This window comes from Actinia tenebrosa, unplaced genomic scaffold (assembly GCF_029948245.1).
Source record: "Actinia tenebrosa isolate PJP-AT-01 unplaced genomic scaffold, QUT_ActTen_1.0 PGA_scaffold1__47_contigs__length_23844297, whole genome shotgun sequence".
NCBI classification, from domain to species: domain Eukaryota; kingdom Metazoa; phylum Cnidaria; class Anthozoa; order Actiniaria; family Actiniidae; genus Actinia; species Actinia tenebrosa.
In genome coordinates, this window is record NW_028292578.1 from 20,834,574 (window position 1) to 20,854,081 (window position 19,508).

Consider the following 19,508-nt stretch of genomic DNA (forward strand, 5'->3'; position numbering starts at 1 on the left):
CTATACCTATTAACGTTTCTTTTCGCAGCATTTTGTAGAGAAATACCTAACTTATAATATTTTTGATTTTTTGCAGGTTTAATCTTTAGGAAAAGCTTACTGGCTTTTTCACAGTCTTTTTTTTAAAGAACTGCCAAAACGTTTGAATACCTTTCCTTGGTATGATTTTGAGGAAAAATTGAATCTTTAAGGTGAGTTATATGAATGGAATACTGTACTAAAAACTGAAAGTCACTGATAAATTTCTGTTTATAGATTCTTCTCGTATTTACGATATTTACAATGTTGTTAAATTATTCAAAACTACGGGCGCCGCGTTACGAACTGCTAAAAATAGATTCGCGCTTTTTCCGTGTATCTTGATCTCATGGCGATTTTTGCGCGCCAGTCGTATTTATCTTTGAGTCGATCAGGATTTTTATCTTAAGGATATGTGGCGTCAAGAAAGATCATAACAATGTTATAAACTAGTTTAAAACATCAACAACAATAACAACAAACAACGATAGAAAAGATAGTTTATTTTTCGAAACTGACTAGCAGCAGAAAAAATTAAACAAAAAACAAAAAAAAACAAAAACAAAAAAAGAGAAGAATTACTTCAAAATTATTTTTGAAACTGTACCAATAGCGCGGGAAAAAGATATTTTATATATCACAAGTTTTTACAGATGAAAACAAAGACTTTTTTCTAAGACAAAACAAACTGGTTTATATCCTTCTTCCTGCATTGTCATTTGATTCGTCTTTACTTTCCTTTATCATATTGCATCTTCAAGTCTTATATCGTAGTTTTTGATAGAATGTTTTCCTGCGCGCCAGTCGCTGGCTCCATGTATGTACATATCTCGATAAGAAATTCATCAATGGTATCTTCCCTATTCATAGTAATCAACCTCTACTATAGATAGCTATATATTCAACATCATTTTGATAATACTGTGGACATCATTACCACAATTGACTCGTTTTTCCTGAGGGGTGATGAGCTAGTGGATAATGTACTTGTATCGGTATAGCATAAGGAGAATTTCGCTTTCTATGATTTTTCTCCCGGTTCTCCGTTTTTTTCTCGCTCTACAAAGAAAACTCTTCTGCTAAAGTGAGTTTCTTTGGTTATCTTCCGTGCTTCGAGGGTTTTCTCTTTCTTCAGAGATAACCACTTTCAGTACTGCGAGTTGCTTGTTCGTTGTCTCCCTTGCCACGAGGGCTTTACTATCAGCATGAGTTCCAATCTCGTATCCAGAGCCTGCGTTTCTTCTGGCCTGTTGCGAAGAACGAGGGCTCTGGCATAATCCATTTTTAGAGACCAGGATTTCTTGGACTTCCGGATAAGATTGCATGTGTTCAAAGACTTGCCAAAAAAAAAATATATATATATATATATGTGTGTTCCCGATTTCTAATTTTTATTTTGACTGGCGGTAAAGACAGAAATTTAAATCATGGTTGCCATTGATTATATTTCACTTCCGGAAAATTGCGCATGCGCCAAAGATGGATTATGCCAGAGCCCTCGTTCTACGCCACAGGCCAGAAGAAACGCAGGCTCTGGGTACGAGATTGCATGAGTTCGGTCTCCGCATTCGGCCTTCCAACATAAAAATCAACATTTAAAAATTAAATTATGTAACATAGTGGTAATGTTTGTTCAAGTGATAGCGTCCCCAATCAATACCAGAACGATCTACAGAACAAACGAATTAATTTATTAATATTAATATTAAGGGTCATAAGATTGCCATTAGAATATATCGTGCGCAAACGGAGTATGTAACACACTTTCTAGAACTTAAAGTAGGCAGATAGTGTGTAATATGCATTAAGTAAACCAGCGTCATCGACCCTAGATCGTTAACGTGCTCTTGCGTCAATACTGTACCGCGATTTTTGTATCGTATTTTTCATGGTTTTCATATTAAACACGCGACGGGTGTACTATACATTTTAAAATGTGTTATCGATCTTCACTTGCGTGGGGAGGGGAAGAGACAATCTGGTTACTTTAGTGCTCTTAACGTGACTATACGCACGCGAAAAAAAAAATGCATAAAGGTATTTAATGTTACACGCCACTATTCGAAACTAGATTTTTCGCGATACGCCCGTTGCGCAAAAAGGTGATGCCATTTAACACATGTCACTTGTAACGATTTGCAACACGTTGCGTGTTTTTGATTTAGCCTAAACAATTAGCGACGCGTATCACGAAAAGTCGTGTACTTAACATTACCTTCAAGCAAAGATACTGACTTTGAAGTACAAACTCCAGAAAAAAGTGATCGATTAATAAATTAAGGACGATAATTCATGTGATTTTGGGGGGGGGGGGGGTGAGTACGGTTTCGTTGTATTTTACGATGCATCTTTTAATATTCTTGTTGTGTGTATTTTCATTTATGAAATGCTTTTCAGAGTTTGAAGTAACAGGATTTGGAAGAGGGGAAATTTGTGGCCATAAATTTGTAGCCATGTCATGAGACTTTTCTGATTAGAGAATTTGTTTGAGGGAGGGGAGGGAAGGGAAATTTTGTCATCTTATTTAGAACTGATCAGAAGCGTTGTCAAGCAATCGAGACAACACAAGCGACGATAAATATCGCTCTAAATTACTTTATTGTCGTTGGACAAGCATATCAATATCAAGTCTATGAAGTATATATGCAGATGGTTGTGATTTGATCTGACGAGTAGAGTTAAGTCACGAAACCCGTGAATAGATGTTAGACTAATACACTTTAGTAGACCCTTATTCCATTGTTTTCTTTCGTGTCTTTTTCACTATTACACTGTTGACTAGTATTTTTTATTTCACGGGTTATATGCATTCACTCTATATTAGCATTGATCATATGGTGATAGTGATTATGAAATATTGTTGATTTCAAATGGACTTAAAAAACATCCAGATTTCTAGCTTTTTTTGATCTTAATGTGTTATTTTGGTTGGTAAATAAACCCAATTCGGTGTTCGAAAAAAATTCATATGTAAAGCAATATAATTGTTATGCATGTTCGTGGATAAGTCAGTGCCGCCGGTGTTTTCCAATCATAATGTTATTATCAAGAACAGGCTTTTATTAAGTGGGAAACGTGCGGCTCTGACGTACGACACGTAGACAGGTACGAAATGTTGTGACATTGAAATGGCTTTTTTTCAATGTTTTTTTGGTGCGCTTCTTCCAATCCACCATGCGTAGATACGGCTACAGTACGACTGCGTTTTCATTCACCTGACAAGGCATCCATATTGGTTCATCAAACTTTCAGCACTATTTTTGCATAAAAATAGAATTCAATGCCCGGAGGATAGTGAATGTATTGTTTTGGTACACCAACATGGCCGCTGTGACGTCACACGAAAACGCTCTATTGTTACCCATTCATACGATGACTTGCGTGCGCATTCTTGTGAGAAACCATTTTAGTGTTACGGCTTAGCATGTATACGTGCTGAGAGTTAGTTGTAAATACTCTTAAAAACTCTTACACTAAGTTAAGTTAATGAAGACTTAATGATTTGATAACCGTATGACGATCAGATGACCGTTGTTTTGATACATTAGTCATTCTTATGGCGGAAAGCCGTTTCAGTGTCGTGGCATACACACGTACCATCTCCATTCTGAGAGTTAGCTGTCATGAACACTCGTGAAAAAATCTCTTACACTCTGTTTACTATAATGATACTTGAGATTTGATTACTGTGTAGTGACGATTAGACGATCGTTGTACCGCGATAGATTAACCATTCTTATTGAAACCCATTTCAGTGTTACGTATGCCCACGTACCATCCCCATTCTGCCGAAGTTTGTTGTCATAAACTAACGTACAAAAAGCCCTCGACTCTATCAATGAAGACTTAAGGATTTGATTAAGGTATGAAGATCAGACGACCGTTTTACCGCGATGCGTTACGATATGCCCACATACCAACTCCGTGCTAAGAGTCAGTCGTTAACACTCTTAAAAACTATTTTTTCAGTTTTTAATTTATGTTTTGCATGACGATCAGACGGCCGTTGTACCAATGCCATAGAAAGGTATTTTAGTGCTACGGCATGTCCCAGTCTGTCGTACCGTGTAGGAACTGGGTGTTTGTAACTACCCAGTTAAAATGGACCTCAAATAGTACGCCTTGCTACTATAGTGAAGTCACCTTGACTAATAAATATATAATTAATACACTTTAGTCTATTTGATTATTATACGTTGTTTCAAGTTCAGTTATTTCGCGGGTTAAATGCCTTCACTAATCTGTTAGTTTGTTTTCTTGTTTGTTGGTTTCGTTGCTTCTTTGCATACAGGGTAGCATAGGGTGGCGCCTCGTCTTTCACCGCTGTGAGTCGGGTCGCTGATTTGAGCCCTGCGGTCGCCACATGTGAATTGAGTTTGTTTGATGTGTTGTTCTCTCCTGTGCCACGAGGGTTTTCTCCAGGTTCTCCGGTTTCATCCCTTAGTAAAAATCAACATGTGAGCTGAGCGTCGTGTGCATAAAATATTAAATGTAGTGGTAGTGCGTGTGAGCGAAAAGTGTCCCCAATTAGTGCGAAAGCGCTAGAACGACTACACACTTAAATGAAAGTGATTTTTTATTTCTATTTTTACAGGATTTGTTTGTTTGCTTGACTTACTGGTTCATATTCATTCTGCTGTTTATTTGTTCCTCTGTTCATGCTTCTATTTTATCTACAGAAAATTATTTAATTTATTTTTCACTTACCAAAAATGCCCCCAAAAAAATATAGGGGCGAGCACTCGCGTTTTGGCGCGAAAATTCAAGCCAAAGCCACAGGTAGCCCAACAATATTGGAAAAAAGCAACATTTTAGTCAAACGTTTGTGGGGGATTGTGGGGTGGTTCCCCCACGCTAAGCTCCTGCCAAGACAGAGGCACCATAATCACTATTTTCGCCCATCTCTAAAATTACCTGTTCGTTTTTATTTGACAATTATTAAGATGGCCATTGACTAGCCCATAAATCATGCCATCAAAAATGTTCTCGGCTTGTCCACGCCACAGCAGGTGATTCATAACCACCCCACTCAGTCACCTTGGTAACGGTCTATTTTGTCTTCCACTCGGCCAAGAATGTGTAATTTGGCTTCATGATTCTCAAAGCCTAAAGAACCATTACTCTTGTCTAGTCACAAGCAGTCAGTACAACGGCGGGCATTTGAGAGTGAAAAGTAAAAAGGCATTGGTAAAACAACATACAAGACTGGACTCATCTCAGAAATATATAATAACTGATTCATAATATCGTAAGTAATTGTTACTCCACTACTAACATTGCTCTAAGTATGCATATTTCCCCGTAATTAGCTATTATCACTTTGAGGTCCTTTGATATCCTCTGTGTAGCTTTGCCTTTGTTTTTTTATTTTTTTTTTTTATTCAATAACCATCTTCGCTTCGAAATGTAATTTCCGTAAAGTGACTTTTTCGATTCGATATTCCAGTCGCTAATAGAATTTTCCGGGTCTTTCTTTGTGTAGCAAGCATTATGTATTCTGCGTTAGGTTTTTGTTTCGCAGAGTATTGTTTAATTGTCTTCACGCCTCGGGTGCCTTGGAACACCAAGAAATTAAGAAGGACAAGAAAGAGACAGGTTTTCCGGCTACAATATGAAATCGTTTTTTCCTCAGTTTTAAATCGATTCAATTTCTTCTGAAGCAATATTACTTAAAGACAGAACTTTCTCGAGAGCCTTAACTTTTACCTTAGTATTACTGAGTACCATTTATAATGTCGTAGTTTTGAAGCTATATAGCCTTTTCTTGGAAGGATAATTTTCCTTTTTTTTTAATGACGTCGACTAAGTGGTTTTTCTTTTCTATATCACTTTAATCTATATCACGTTAATTGCAGTTTGTAAGTTGTAAATCTAGTATTACAAATTAGACAGGAAAGTAAGGTAAATGTTTCAAAACGTTAGCATAGAAAGGTATAGGTGAAATAAAAAGAGAATGTTAGAAGAAAACCGTACTAGCTTGGATGAATCAAGAAGAAAATTTGCGCATGCGTACCGCTTGTTTCAGTATCCCCCAAGAATTCAAAAACTGAACGTTTTAGTAATATAAAAAGACATTTCATTCGAATTTACAAAACATTTTTTGCGTCCAAGACATTGTATTCATTAGGGTAATACAAAAAAAAAAAACAAAAAACAAAAACAAAAAAAAGCCAGAAAAGTTCAGTGAAATTCCTTTTATTCACAAGGCAATTTTGTGTCCCATTCACAATAACACGAAGAGGTTTACGATTAATATTATACCTATTGCGAACATTTCAACTACGATTCTTAATCAATTGAATTCGTTATCAAAATTTGAATTAAGTGTCGGTAATAAATGAGAAAGAAGATGCATGCGGCCTAGTGGAGCCGACTCTCGAAGGGCTTCCTTACTTAGTAGCATTTTGATTGGTTGGTGTGCCTCGTCTTTTGATTGGTTCATAGCGGAAGCCATTTAACAGTGACAGTAACGGTGACATTTCCCACTTATAGATGCATTATTATAGATAACTTATTATAGATGACTTATTATAGATGCATGCATTTGAAGCGCGCGAAAATTAGTCAAAACTGCCCCTTTGGGGAGAGGAGAGATCAGGAGAAAATTTCAATATGGCTCAGAAGAGTTATTTAAAAATCTGTGTGCGTTCATTAACCGAATAAACTGACATTTTTATTTGAGGAGATATCTTTTTAATCATTTTTACACTATTTATCTGGATTTACATGGATTTTTTGTTGATCAAATAGTCGTTTGAAATCTAATAACCTAGAAAAATAAGTCGTTCGTGGTAGTCCACAGATATCAAAGACAATATGAAATAAATTCTGTTTGCAGTCGTTTACTTCCGCGATTCAGTAGTTATTGACTGTGTGAATTAAGGATGATTCATGGTTTTCTTTGAATGATTCACCGACTTCCTTTGACGGTGATCCGCCTCAATATGGCTGGGATAAGAGATCAAATACAGGTGCTTCTTGAGGATATGTTTCTAAATAAAGTTCAAAACACACTAAGATCACTATTACAGGATGATTGGTGTTTCTAAATAAAGTCAAAAACACAGTAAGATTACTATTACAGGATGACTAGGTGTTTCTAAATAAAGTTCAAAACACGCTAAGATTACTATTACAGGATGATAGGTGTTTCTAAATAAAGTTCAAAACACACTAAGATTACTATTACAGGATGATTGGTGTCTAGTTTGAAGGCTTTACGTGACACTACGTGACAGACTGCCTTGAGTAAGCAAACCAATGACGTTAACTGGGAAGTAGTTAGTTAGATTTAGTTGCAATCATTTATAAAAAAAGAAAAAAAGTTTGACGGAATTAACAAGAATGAAGTGATTTATACTAAAATAAGTTTTTGTATAATTGTGAACAAAGTCATTACAATATGTGTGTTATGACCGTGGTGACCGTACAATGACTGATTTTACATGTCCTTGTCTTGCGCATGCGTGGCCCTAATGTATCTTGCGTTACATTTGAATGAATAGTACAGAATTTTTTCGGCTTGGAAGTTTTCATCCCTGACGGGATCGCTGTGGTTTTTTCTTACTTCATCGTTAGAAAATTCTTCTTCCTGAAAATAAAGCTTCAACTTTATCGAAACCCTGAAACAACCTCTGAGCTGATCTAAGTCAGGGCATGGCTAACTCACAGATCGAACCCTGAAACAACCTCTGGGCTGATCTAAGTCAGGGCACGGCTAACTCACAGATCGAACCCTGAAACAACCCCTGGGCTGATCTAAGTCAGGGCATGGCTAACTCACAGATCGAACCCTGGAACAACCTCTGAGCTGATCTAAGTCAGGGCACGGCTAACTCACAGATCGAACCCTGAAACAACCTGTAAAATCCTAGCCAATCAAATCTGCAAATCAAACTTTGAGGAAGTCAGCCAATAGGATGCTTCAAATCTATGGGGATATTTCCTATCAAAACTTAATGAAATCTTTTCGTAGCTTCCTGATAAAAGTACAAATTAGCCCAACGAGGAAAGGAGATCTATTAATTTTAAGATATGTTGGTCGTCTTGTGTGTTTGAACTAATATCACTGACAGTAAACAACGTTTGGAAGAAATGACATTTTGGTCATTCTTGACATCAATCGTTTATAGATCTTCGTGACTTGGGCGCGATGTTCTTTCAATTTTTTATTCCTTTGAGCACGAAATTATTTGCTCAATTTACCTCCAAACTAATGCACCTTCTTAAAAGTTGTCTTAATTATAATAATAAAAATAAAAAAAATACTGAAGAGAATGACACGTGGTCTGAAATAAGGAAAACATCCAGACGCCCAAACTAAAGAGTTCAATTCCATCTGTGAGTTTGCACGTGCCGACTTTGATCAGCCAAGATGTTATTCAAGCTATCAATGAATTAGAAATTTTATAAAGAGCTTTTGGAATACGGGGTAAGCGAGGATCTCCTAATGAAAAGATCTTTAAAAGTCTGTGAAAGACTTACGGTAACTGCTGCTCTCGAAGATGTTGATTGGACGAGCATTATGATTCGCGCACTGTGATTGGCTTAACGAACTGTCATCATTACCGCGACCGTGGCGCTAGTCGTAAGTCTTCACCAGCATCAATGCCAATCACGACTAACTTTTCATACTGTTTGGTTTGTTCTAGTACCAGTAACTTATACCCATTCACAAAAAGGTCATGTCGATATCAATGGTATTATGTTATATATATAGCAGTTATAGCAGTTATTAATAGATTTTTTTGAGCCCTGACGATCAGTAATGATTATTGTCTTGTTTTCTCATAAATATACATTTTCCCACGGTAGTTTTCGCTTTTCTCCACAAAAAATAATAAGGCGAAATTCAAGGCTAATAACCTTGAAATGTTTAGTCATAAAGAAAGATCAAGTTTTTAGATTTCTAGCGCAATAATGTTTATATAGTTTTGGTCCCACATACATTCTGTCCATTCTTTCCGTAGTTTCTTTAGAAAAATTGTCGAAGCGAAAGATTTAAGATTTTGCGCAAAAAAAGGAGTATAAATGCCCATATAATATGTTTATACCTATGACGTAATATTCTGGGCCCGGTTAGTTGTACGAAGGGTTGATAGCGCTATCCAACGGATAAATCCTTATCCAGTGGTTAAGTCGATGCTTTTATCCAATAATTAATCCATTGGATAAGATTTATTCTTCGGATAGCGCTATTCACCCTTCGTACTACCGGGCCCTGTTGATTCACTGAGGAAACGGAACTATATCAAAATAGAACTATGCAAACAGGAAAACATTCCATGGCGTGGTCTAGCAATCCTTCCAACTAATAATAAGATAATCTCGCACAGCATTAAGAAATCGAGTCGACAAATGTATACAGATCGAGGGAGTTTTTTTGTTTCAAGCACGAAGCACGTTGAAATTGTCGAGCACATTTCCTGTATCTTGTTTTGGACATCACGTTCAAGTTGGTTAGACAAAGAAACTTGAACATTCATTCTTTTAATTGAAAAACAGATGATAGCTTTTCTAGTGCCCTGGGGTACAGAGGTTATTTATTCTCGGTCGGGCGTTTGCTGTTTTGAAGGGAACGAAGAGATTAGTAAATTCCTTGCATTAAGGCCGCACATTCGTTGGATTTACGTTATCCCAGTTGGGTGGAAGTTCACTTGAGTTTCATTGAGTTTCAAACGAAGAGTCGCGTTACGAAGGATTTTTCAGTAATGATTTGCGCAATGAGATTGTTTCTTATAAAGAGAAATTGAGATTAAAAGAAAGGAAGACAGACAGACAGACAGACAGACAGACAAAGACATAGACAAAGAGAGTCAAAGAGAGCCTGTGACAAAGAGAATAAGAGAAATAGATGGGGTGTGAAAGAGAGGGAATGGAGGGAGGGAAAGAGAGAGAAAAGCAAAGCAACACTAGGAACAGCAATAACAGTTTAATCCTTAATGAAATCAAATTATGAATCGTTGAAAAATTTCAAAAACCATCAAAAACATGTTTTTATTGGTTGCACAGTTTGCGACTAAAACTCGTTTATATTTTAATTAAAAGTAACCTAAAACCACAGCGTAATACTATCCATAGCAGTATATTTATACTACGAAAGGAAAAGGGATATCAAAAGTTCGCCTGAGGACTTTTCATAATTAGCTGATTTAATTAAGACTGTCGTGTGGGGATCACTCACTGCAACTCTAAGAATCAAAAGCACTCACTCGCAGCATGTTTGCTTTTCATTTCGTCTGACTAGTGTTTTTCTTTCGGGTAACAAAATCAGGAACAGCCAAACTAACTCGTAATTGACAGCTAAACGAGGTAAATTGTTTCGAAAGTGTTCTGTGGTTTTTGGCAGAGAGGACAAGAAATGTAAACAGATCAATACTTTATTTCCACAGGCAAGGGAGTGACCCAAGCCAATTAGCTCTGTATTTCTGACCTCTTCCATATCAATACCGTGACTTCTAAGATATTGGGATCAGTAACCTCTAATAATTATAAATATAGCAAAACGGCTAATCCTTGACTCAGACTCTGCGCCACATCCCCGCAGGAAAATATACATTAACTTTTCTTTCTTCGGCCTTTCCCTTCCGATTTTGTCTTCGAAGCGGAAGACATTGCTTCTATTTAGTTCTGGTGCTTAAAGACCGACTGTCAGACACCATTTCGCTAGGATTAAAACTCGTTGAGAGTTTTTATGAAATCTGGTTACAATAGTTCTGCTATCGCTTTTTAAAATGTTAATATCTATTTCTACTGCGCTATGCTGGTGGCTTATAAGAGATATATGATTTGTGACTCATCCGACTTAAGGAGTTTCGCTGGTTGACAGTTTTTTTCCCTAAACGCCACCGCAAAAGCTGGGGAAATGCATCGTTGTCACATACGTGATGAAAAAAATGACAGATTCCTCTGGCGCCGGCAAACAGCGACGACAAGTTGGCTAAAATCGCCTGGTGATATCCCTATTCTAGCAATTTCAAGTTGATAGGCAATTGTAAACAATTCAATCAATAGTAATAATCTCAACGTTTTTATCTCGCCTAGGTATATACGCAGCAACGAGCAGCTTGCATGGTGTGAGGTGACACGGCTGAGCCCCTGTCGTATTCCATTACTTGTCTTCAAGAAACAAACCCTCATAGCAAACCTCGACGATCCAAGAACACCTGCTAGGTAAGGAATGCTCTGACGAGTGACGGAGAGCTTTTTTTTTTCAGTGGAAAAATTTGCCATCAGCTTTCATCATCGAGGTTCTTTGGATTCCCAGACGAGTACAGTGAGCACCGGGGATGCCTTCTCTTTCATCTAGACAGTTTATATTTAATATCTCGCTCCATTACGCATTCAAGTACAAACCCAATCGTTACTGAGTTTTCATCGACAAGGCAATTGAACTTTTAAGAGTGCTTTGGTGACCTTGATCAAGTAGCCCGAGCTTTAAGTGGCTTTTTTTCGTCCAATGCAAATAAGCCAGGCAATTCTGAAGTGGATTTAGAGCCGTTTGAGACTGATTTACAGAACATCAATAGATATGGAACAGACGAACGCGTCTATGAGTAACCCAGAGAACAGTTCGCCTTTGGATGATGCTGTTGGGAAAGTTCAATTGGCCGTTTATGTTGTCACGTTTCTCGTTGGATCTGTGGGTAATATTCTCGTTCTTATTATCGTCAAAGGTAAACGCTCAAGGCGAAGTGTCAATGACTTGTACATCATGAACTTGGCTATCGCAGACTTGATGTTTATAGCCTTTTTGCCTATTTACGTGTACAATTGGTTCGTTCCCGCGAAAATGTCGACTGGCATGTGCAAGTTTATTCCTCCGGTGATGACCACGACTTATTGTCTAAGCGTATACACTTTAACGTTCATGGCCGTGCATCGGTGCTATGTCATTCTTAATCCATTCAAACCAGATATGAGACATCGTAATGTTTATATCAGTATTGCAATCATATGGGCTATATCGGCCGTCTTCATCATGCCTCTAGTCGTTGTTGGACGCGCAGAAAAAGGAACTTGCACAGAAATGTGGCCTACAACGGACCACAAGAGAGCCTACACCTTGTCTCTAGTCATTCTACAGTATGTTCTTCCATTGGCTATCATCACCGTCGCGTACATAAGAATCATCTTTGATTTGAACCGCAGCAGCGCTTCGAAGTTCGAACGCCACACCCAAGTCCACCAACAATTCAGGAAAGAAAATCTACAGATAGTCAAGACTTTAGCGACGATAGTCATTTTATTCGCAGTGTGTTTACTGCCTGGACAAATCTGTTGGATGATGGTGGACTTTGGAAGCTCGGATCAAAAGAGCTTGATAATATTTTTTAACGCCAGTGTCATTCTTTCTGCACTTCATAGCTGCTTAAATCCCATCGTTTACGGAACACTTACTAAACAATTTCGACGCGAATATTTGCGGTATTTTTTGTATGTGTTCCGCTGTTGTCGAAAAAGATGGGGTTACAGGGAACATTATACTCAAGGTTGGAATTCACATAATACTAACACTCCACATGAGAACAACAACAAGACAGAAACTGCAGTCATAAGATCTTATGCAATAGATTCTCCGTTGAGGGAGTCCAGGGTGTAAAGATGAGATTAATCCAGGACACCAAATCTTCTATTATGTAATATAGAAATCATAAATATTCCGAGATTTGTATCAGAACTCGGATAATCTTGGATTAGAAAGACATTTTTTAGAGCCGATTTCGAGTCATCATCAGTAGACCTTCGCCGGAGCCAGGCATATCTGGCATTGTTTTTGGTAGATAGATCTCTTGGTGTTGTGCGCAGTTAGTACTGTGAGCATCGCTGGACGCATCGCTCAATTCGGAGGCACAGGATTACAATATTTTTACCGGGTCAGACAACCATTCGACCTTTTTAACTTAGAATTATGGCCGCCTCATTGCGTGTTGTTAATCCTACGGCCACTTCACGTGAGTTTTAGATACACCTCTTCTACCTTAAATGGTTTTGAGAGCCATGCAAAAAATGAGGAGATGGTTTTGTCGACTGCCGGCAGTCTCCTAGTTTTTCTTTCCCTTGATTCGAGCTAGGGCGGTGTTTCCCAATTTTCCCAATTTTCCTCCCTTCGCAAAACCCAACACACTAAAACAGATTCTAATTCAAGCTTTGAGTTAGCCTTGCTCTAGGCTTAGATCAGCCCAGAGTTGTTTGACGCTTCGATCTTTGAATTAGCCTTGCTCAAGGCTTAGATCAGCCCAGAGTTTGTTCCACGCCTTCAATCTTTGAATTAGCCGTGCTCAAGGCTTAGATCAGCCCAAGGGTTGTTTCAGGGTTCACTTATAAAATAAATGTTTGTTTGGGAATAATGGATGCCCTATTTGCCTCCTGTGTCTTAACTAGACTATAAACACATGCATGGGAATCACCCCTGCAGCAGACTCAGTTAAAAAAACATGTCTCAGATTACAGCTTGGGCTTTTGGCTGACTCTGGGCATTTTAACCATTTCTAGGTTAAGGGAAAAAATGGTTCGAGTTGACCTTGCATACAGTGCTGTTTTAGGGAACATATTTCCAAGATGGCGTCTAGTTTTGTTCCCTAAAACAGCCCCAATTTGCACTGCAGTGGCAACTCGACTCAGTTAAATGGGGTTCTCCCATTTTCCTCCCTTCACAAAACCTAAGATCAACTCAGAGGTCGTTTCAGGGTTCTATCTGTCAGTTAGCCGTGCCCTGACCTTATATCAACAAAGAAGTTGTTTCAAGGTTCGATCTGCGTGTTACCGTGCCCTGTCCTTTCAACCCAGAGGTTGTTTCAGGGTTCTATCTGTCAGTTAGCCGTGCCCTGACCTTATATCAACCCAGAAGTTGTTTCATGGTTCGATCTGCGTGTTACCGTGCCCTGTCCTTTCAACCCAGAGGTTGTTTTAGGATTCTATCTGTCAGTTAGCCGTGCCCTGTCCTTATATCAACCCAGAGGTGGTTTCAGGGTTATACCTGTGAGTTAGCCGTTGCCTGACCTCGATCATGCAGTCCACGAGGTTGTTTCAAGGCAGTCCGCGTGTGAGTAATAGGTGTGCCCTAACTTAGATCAGCCCAGAGGTTATTCTAGTTTAAAATTTGAAGGTTTATTGAAAAATTGTATCAGCACGTACTTTTTTAGATTCCCAAAACCAAAAACCAAATACGATGGTACCCTGTTAGAATGTAGTCGTCGCGTTTCAGTGTAAACATAGCTAGCTCATGAAGATGATACCTCTTGAAAATGATTGATTTTCTTTATCAATTCTCGAGTGGAAGGCCTAGCTCTTACAAATTTGATCCCCTGATCGGATACGAAAGGTAGCGTGCGAAAAAAATCCACCGGATTTAGCGTGGAACGTCTTCATACATATTACATAAACTGATGAAAGGTTTAGCTTGGTCGACTTCAGTAGAAGTTTAGCCAGGTGGGTAAATGCTTGAGAATCATACTGGTCTCTATCATGAACTTCATAGATGGAAGTGTTCTCCCTAATGATAAGAAAAACCACGCAATGCGTGGAATACTGAAATAACTCTTTAACGTCATTATTGGGTATTAATTTATCTTAACTTATTCCTCGTCTACACTTATCCCGACAATTTTAAAAACGGATTTTAAAATTCCGTTTTTAAAAAAAATTCTTAGCCACACGAAGCGTTTTCGAATCATTTTCGCTCGTACATACTTATCCGTGTTCGAAAAGTTGCGCGGTTTTTCGATTGGGGTATCAAGTGGCCAATCTGTTAAGATTATTTTTTCAAAAATATCCTGTTACGTGTGGCAAAGCCTTAGAAATAAAACAATCTTATTTTTTTTAGTAAGTTGTAGATATTAGTAATGTTCTCCAATTAAAATCGGCTGTTTGCACGAAAGGCCAGAAAAAAAGGCCAATTAATTCGTGCTCAGTGTTTCTTGTAAGTAATAAGAATCACTCCTCACTCTAGGCTTTTCCGTTGGCAATTGTAATCTTGTTCGTAATTGCTAAGAAGCTTTGATGAGCTGTCATAATAGCTGGCTAGAACTGATAAGAATATATCAAAAACAAAAGTAAACAAATCTAAATATTTATGACGCAAACAAAATACTGAATCAATCAGCCAAAAATTACCGACCACCCACCGACCACACACCGATAGGACCATTCGGTTGTTCTCACCATCTTGTCATGATCGGTCACAGTTCGTTTGTCAGCAGATCATTATCTTTTTCCATTCAAACGTTAGTTTCAGGAAATTCTAGCATTTTTGGCGGGTTCTATCGTATCATTCATTAGCCCTGGCCTGGCTGGTTTTATTGAGAACACAGAGAGGGAAGCTGGGGAGAGGTTTATAATCCCCGAGCCCACCCGCCCCCAGATGAAAATTGCCACCCGGCTTGATTCGACAAATTCACAACAAGGCGCCCTATAGGCGTTCACTGGGTTGCCTGTATCATGCGCAGAGACCTGGTACAACTGACGAAGTTTGCAGTGTTAGTCAAAGTAATGGAATGTTTCACAGAAAAGAATAATTTTGTCTAACCCTAACCTCTCTTAAGGTTTTCTTTACATAATATTAAAGTAATTGGAGGTTCTGCCCTTTTTTAGGCTATAAAATAAACAGTTTTGCGTTATGCATGTCACACTACTTGTGAATTTGATCTTGCGCCATGACGCAACAAGATCAAATATCCCAAAGTTTTCAGTCAGAATCACCAATTAATTTTCTTATCTTCTTACCATCCTTTGTTATTATATTATTCCTTGTCAGAAAATGCAGAAATTGCGCAATAGTACCAAGAAGTCTTCAACGCACAACCCAAGAGTCCTTTGCGGGCATATGATATAGAGATCCAAGTGCAGTAAATGTTCTTGTCAGTAAACTTTGTCAAAAAAGAAAGGAAAGCATAGCTCTACTTTTCACGGATCGATATTGCTTATATGACTGATAACGTCTGATCGAACCTATACAGGCTTATAAGCAACTGACTAGGAATAAATCTTTTTTCACTAAAAAGATTGCCTTATTGTTGTAGAATTAAATCTAATTAAAAAAATGGATTTAAAAAAAAAAAAAAAAAAAAAAAAAAGAAAAATCATATGTGAATAAGATGGGATTGAAACCCACCGCAAGAAATTCAAAAAAATCGATGCAACTTTGCCATACCCCCGAGACATCCGCAGAGCTGAGGCGTCGTATGGACTTCGGACCTGACGGCGATTAAATCCTTCTGCCCTTGGGTGTACGAATTACGCAAGAAAATGTTCTAGCCGAAGCATCAGGGGAGAGACCAGCCGGCCCCCAGACCATATCGGCTAATCCCTTGCATCTCTGCCACGCACGGAATCGGTTGAAAATATAATGTTAAAAAGTCTAGTCTATTCGGTGCATTGTATTCACGGCTATTGTTATGCTGATTCACCTGGAACCGTGGTCCAGTGGATAAATCGTTGTCGTTCAAGATACTGAGTCAAGCTCGTCTGAGGAGGGTTATCACTTGGATGGGTGACCTAAATATTATATTGTACTCACGCTTTCGCTCATTTTTTCCGTTTTTCTTTATTGATTTAAAAAAAAAATAGAATACAGAATAGTGAAACTTTTCTTTTTTTAGTAACCTATTCTTGTCTATCCAAGGGAAGATTTGAAGCCTTATTTTCCTAGTTTAAGTTAGAGCTATTAATCTTAAACTCTTTCAGCATAGAATACTGCTTAGAAGCTAAATTACAAATTTGAGTAGACAAATAAGAAGATACTTTGCATCTTGAACTTTCTTGGTCAGTTTAAACACCCGGGTAATTCCTTATCCTGCACTGAACCTTGAATTTCAGCAATCAACGAAAAAAGAATATGCGTAGACATAAATTTCCGACACGTGATTCGCAGCCCCGCCCCCAATCAATCACTTTGATATATTAGACATTGATTGGCATCTGTCACTTGAATATAAATCAGACTTTACACGGGATCTCTGTATCATATGTCTACAAAAGACTCTTTGGTAGTGCCGTGAAGACCTTAGGGTACTATTGAACGCATTTTAAGACTGGGCTGCCACAGGCAACCCATTAAAATTCGATAATTGTCAAAACACCAAATTCGCATTGCGCATACACCTGTTTTGAAGACCATTTGCAAAAGTTTAGCCTCGTTTATAAGTCAGCTTTTCACAGATAACATTATAAGTCCGAAAGATTTCAAAACATTGGTATTGTTCATCTTACACATTCTTTAAATTAAGTTGACTTTTGCAAATTATTTGTATGCTTTGAAACAAGGCTAAATCTGTACATATGAGTCTGTAATCATAAAACACAGCGGAATTTACCAATGAGGAAAGGCTGGACTATTCGAGAACAACCCATTGTCACATTATACTCAGAAGAATAGCTACTTCGACAATACGGCGGCCATCTTGGATCGCAAGGCATCATGGGGTAAGCTTTGTTACAGTAATGACGTCGATTGATATTAACAGCTCACCACAAGAGAATACAATAAAAGATGAATTAAGACTGCACATGTTAGATCACAATTACCCTTAAAAGAAAGTCAAACACAGGAAACTATATATTTTCTGTCATCATTTGCTTTGTTTTGCCCCCTGGCGAGATGGCGGCCGTATCGTCGAAGTAGTCCACTAATTGAACATATTCTTGGGGTGCAACAACATGACAGCCGCCATGTTGGTTGATCTTGTCGTTAACCAACATGGCGCTATGACGTAACATATGCATCCCAAGAATAAACCTCTTCAGCTCGGCCGTAATGTTTTCCAATTTCACCACGTGTCCTTTCCTCGAGAATAAGTTCTTTGTGTAAGTTGTATCCATTTCGTGTCTTTATATGCACAACCGTTAAACAAAGAAATGATACTCTAGGGAATGACAGGTGGTCTCAAATGGGAAAACATTACGCCTAAGTGGATTTGGGCCATCTGTGGCATCATAACAACCCTTGTGGGATGGATTTTCACCCTTGAATATTCAAGCTTACGCACCAAGCATATTTCTTGATCTAATATAATTAGATTTACAAATAGTTAATAAATTCCCTGTTGACGACTGAGTGCAAAATAAGGTCAAGTTGAATTATTAATTTAAAACCACACAAGCTCTTAAGCTTAATTAAAAACTAAGTTGTCTGATACTGTCAACAAATTAATGAAACAAGTCTGACCTCTGCTACAGGCTTAAAGTCAAGAGCAACAGACATGTAAGCTATGTTTACCTAGACTATTTCAAAAACTCTTTCGTTCGTCATTCGTTTATTTATCAGTTATTCAAGGAATGAAAAATATTTATTTTTCCATTTTTAACCTTAACCATTCGATTTTTCATGATTATTCGAAATTGAACCTGAGTTATTCGATTTTTCATGATTATTCGAAATTGAACCTGAGTTATTCGATTTTTTCATGATTATTCGAAATTGAACCTGAGTTATTCGATTTTTTTAGTTATTCGAAATTTAACCTGAGTTATTCGATTTTCTGCTTATTAGTTAGTTAAGGTTAAATTTAGAACAAAGCTCGCATCTCCGGTAAAAGTTGAAGATGTTAAAAGACTGTAAGATAGCCAAAGGTAGCGCAAATGTAGTTGAAGATTTTTAAAATCACAGAAAACTAATATGTTTAAACCATGAAAAATATAATAAAGAGTATACTGACTAGCTTTGCCTTATTAGAGTACGTTAATGACGGTTACCACTATAATAAGCAATTATTGGATGAGGTTGAGCATGATATCGTAAATTATCAAGACCGAGGCTGTGTTATCTGCCTCAGCCTTCGGCTTCGGCAGATAACACAGCCTTGGTCTTGATATTTACGATATCATGCGATACCGAATTCAATAATTGCTTTATTATACATTTTGTATATTGGAAAAACATTAACATGAACATTAAATTATAGAGACAAGAATTATGAACGCCATGATGTCACGTGAAAAATGTAAAATTCTTAATTCAGAAATATTTCGAGAATAAGCCTGAAGCGAGATGACGTTTTACCCCCGTCTCTAGACCATAATCCTTTTCACATTGCTTTTGTTCTTTAATTGTTCCTGTATTCTCTAAAGAATCAAAAAATTTTAATATGAAAGAATTTTAAAAACTATTATGGTATAGAGTCGGGGGTAAAACGTCATCTCGCTTCAGGCCTATTCTTCATGAAATATATGAAAATAAGTTAAGGACTCCTTAAATAATTGTTTTTGTACATAATTCTGGAAATAAATGCACATAATGAATAAAAACAAAGCTACCACAGCGCGACCTTGAATGAACTTGACATGATAAATGTATTATCTGAAGGAAAACCTACAGATAATACATTTATCATGTCGAGTTCACACGATATCAGGGATTGGCTGAGGGCTCTCGACCAATCAGAATTGAGATGCTTAGTAAAATGTATAATACGAGCACGTTCATTTTATTACTACTGGGCCCGGATAAAGTGATGCTGTTATCCAATGAATTTATCCACTGCATACGACTTATC

The 19,508-nt window shown here is 37.7% G+C and overlaps 1 protein-coding gene across 8 annotated transcripts in view; it reads left to right on the forward strand.

Moving 5' to 3' along the window:
• LOC116288843 (galanin receptor type 1) overlaps positions 1–13,367 on the forward strand; it is a 39,746-nt gene extending 26,379 nt beyond the window's left edge. For 7 of the 8 annotated variants that reach the window (XM_031695686.2, XM_031695688.2, XM_031695687.2 and 4 more), the window contains 2 exons: positions 77–191; positions 11,062–13,367. In XM_031695686.2, the coding sequence (XP_031551546.1) occupies positions 11,549–12,619 (1,071 nt within the window). In that variant the 5' untranslated portion in view covers positions 77–191; positions 11,062–11,548 and the 3' untranslated portion in view covers positions 12,620–13,367. Of the gene's footprint in view, positions 1–76; positions 192–5,116; positions 5,267–11,061 lie in introns of those variants that run through there. The other variant, XM_031695694.2, reaches the window with a different exon arrangement.
• Positions 13,368–19,508: the final 6,141 nt, after the last annotated feature.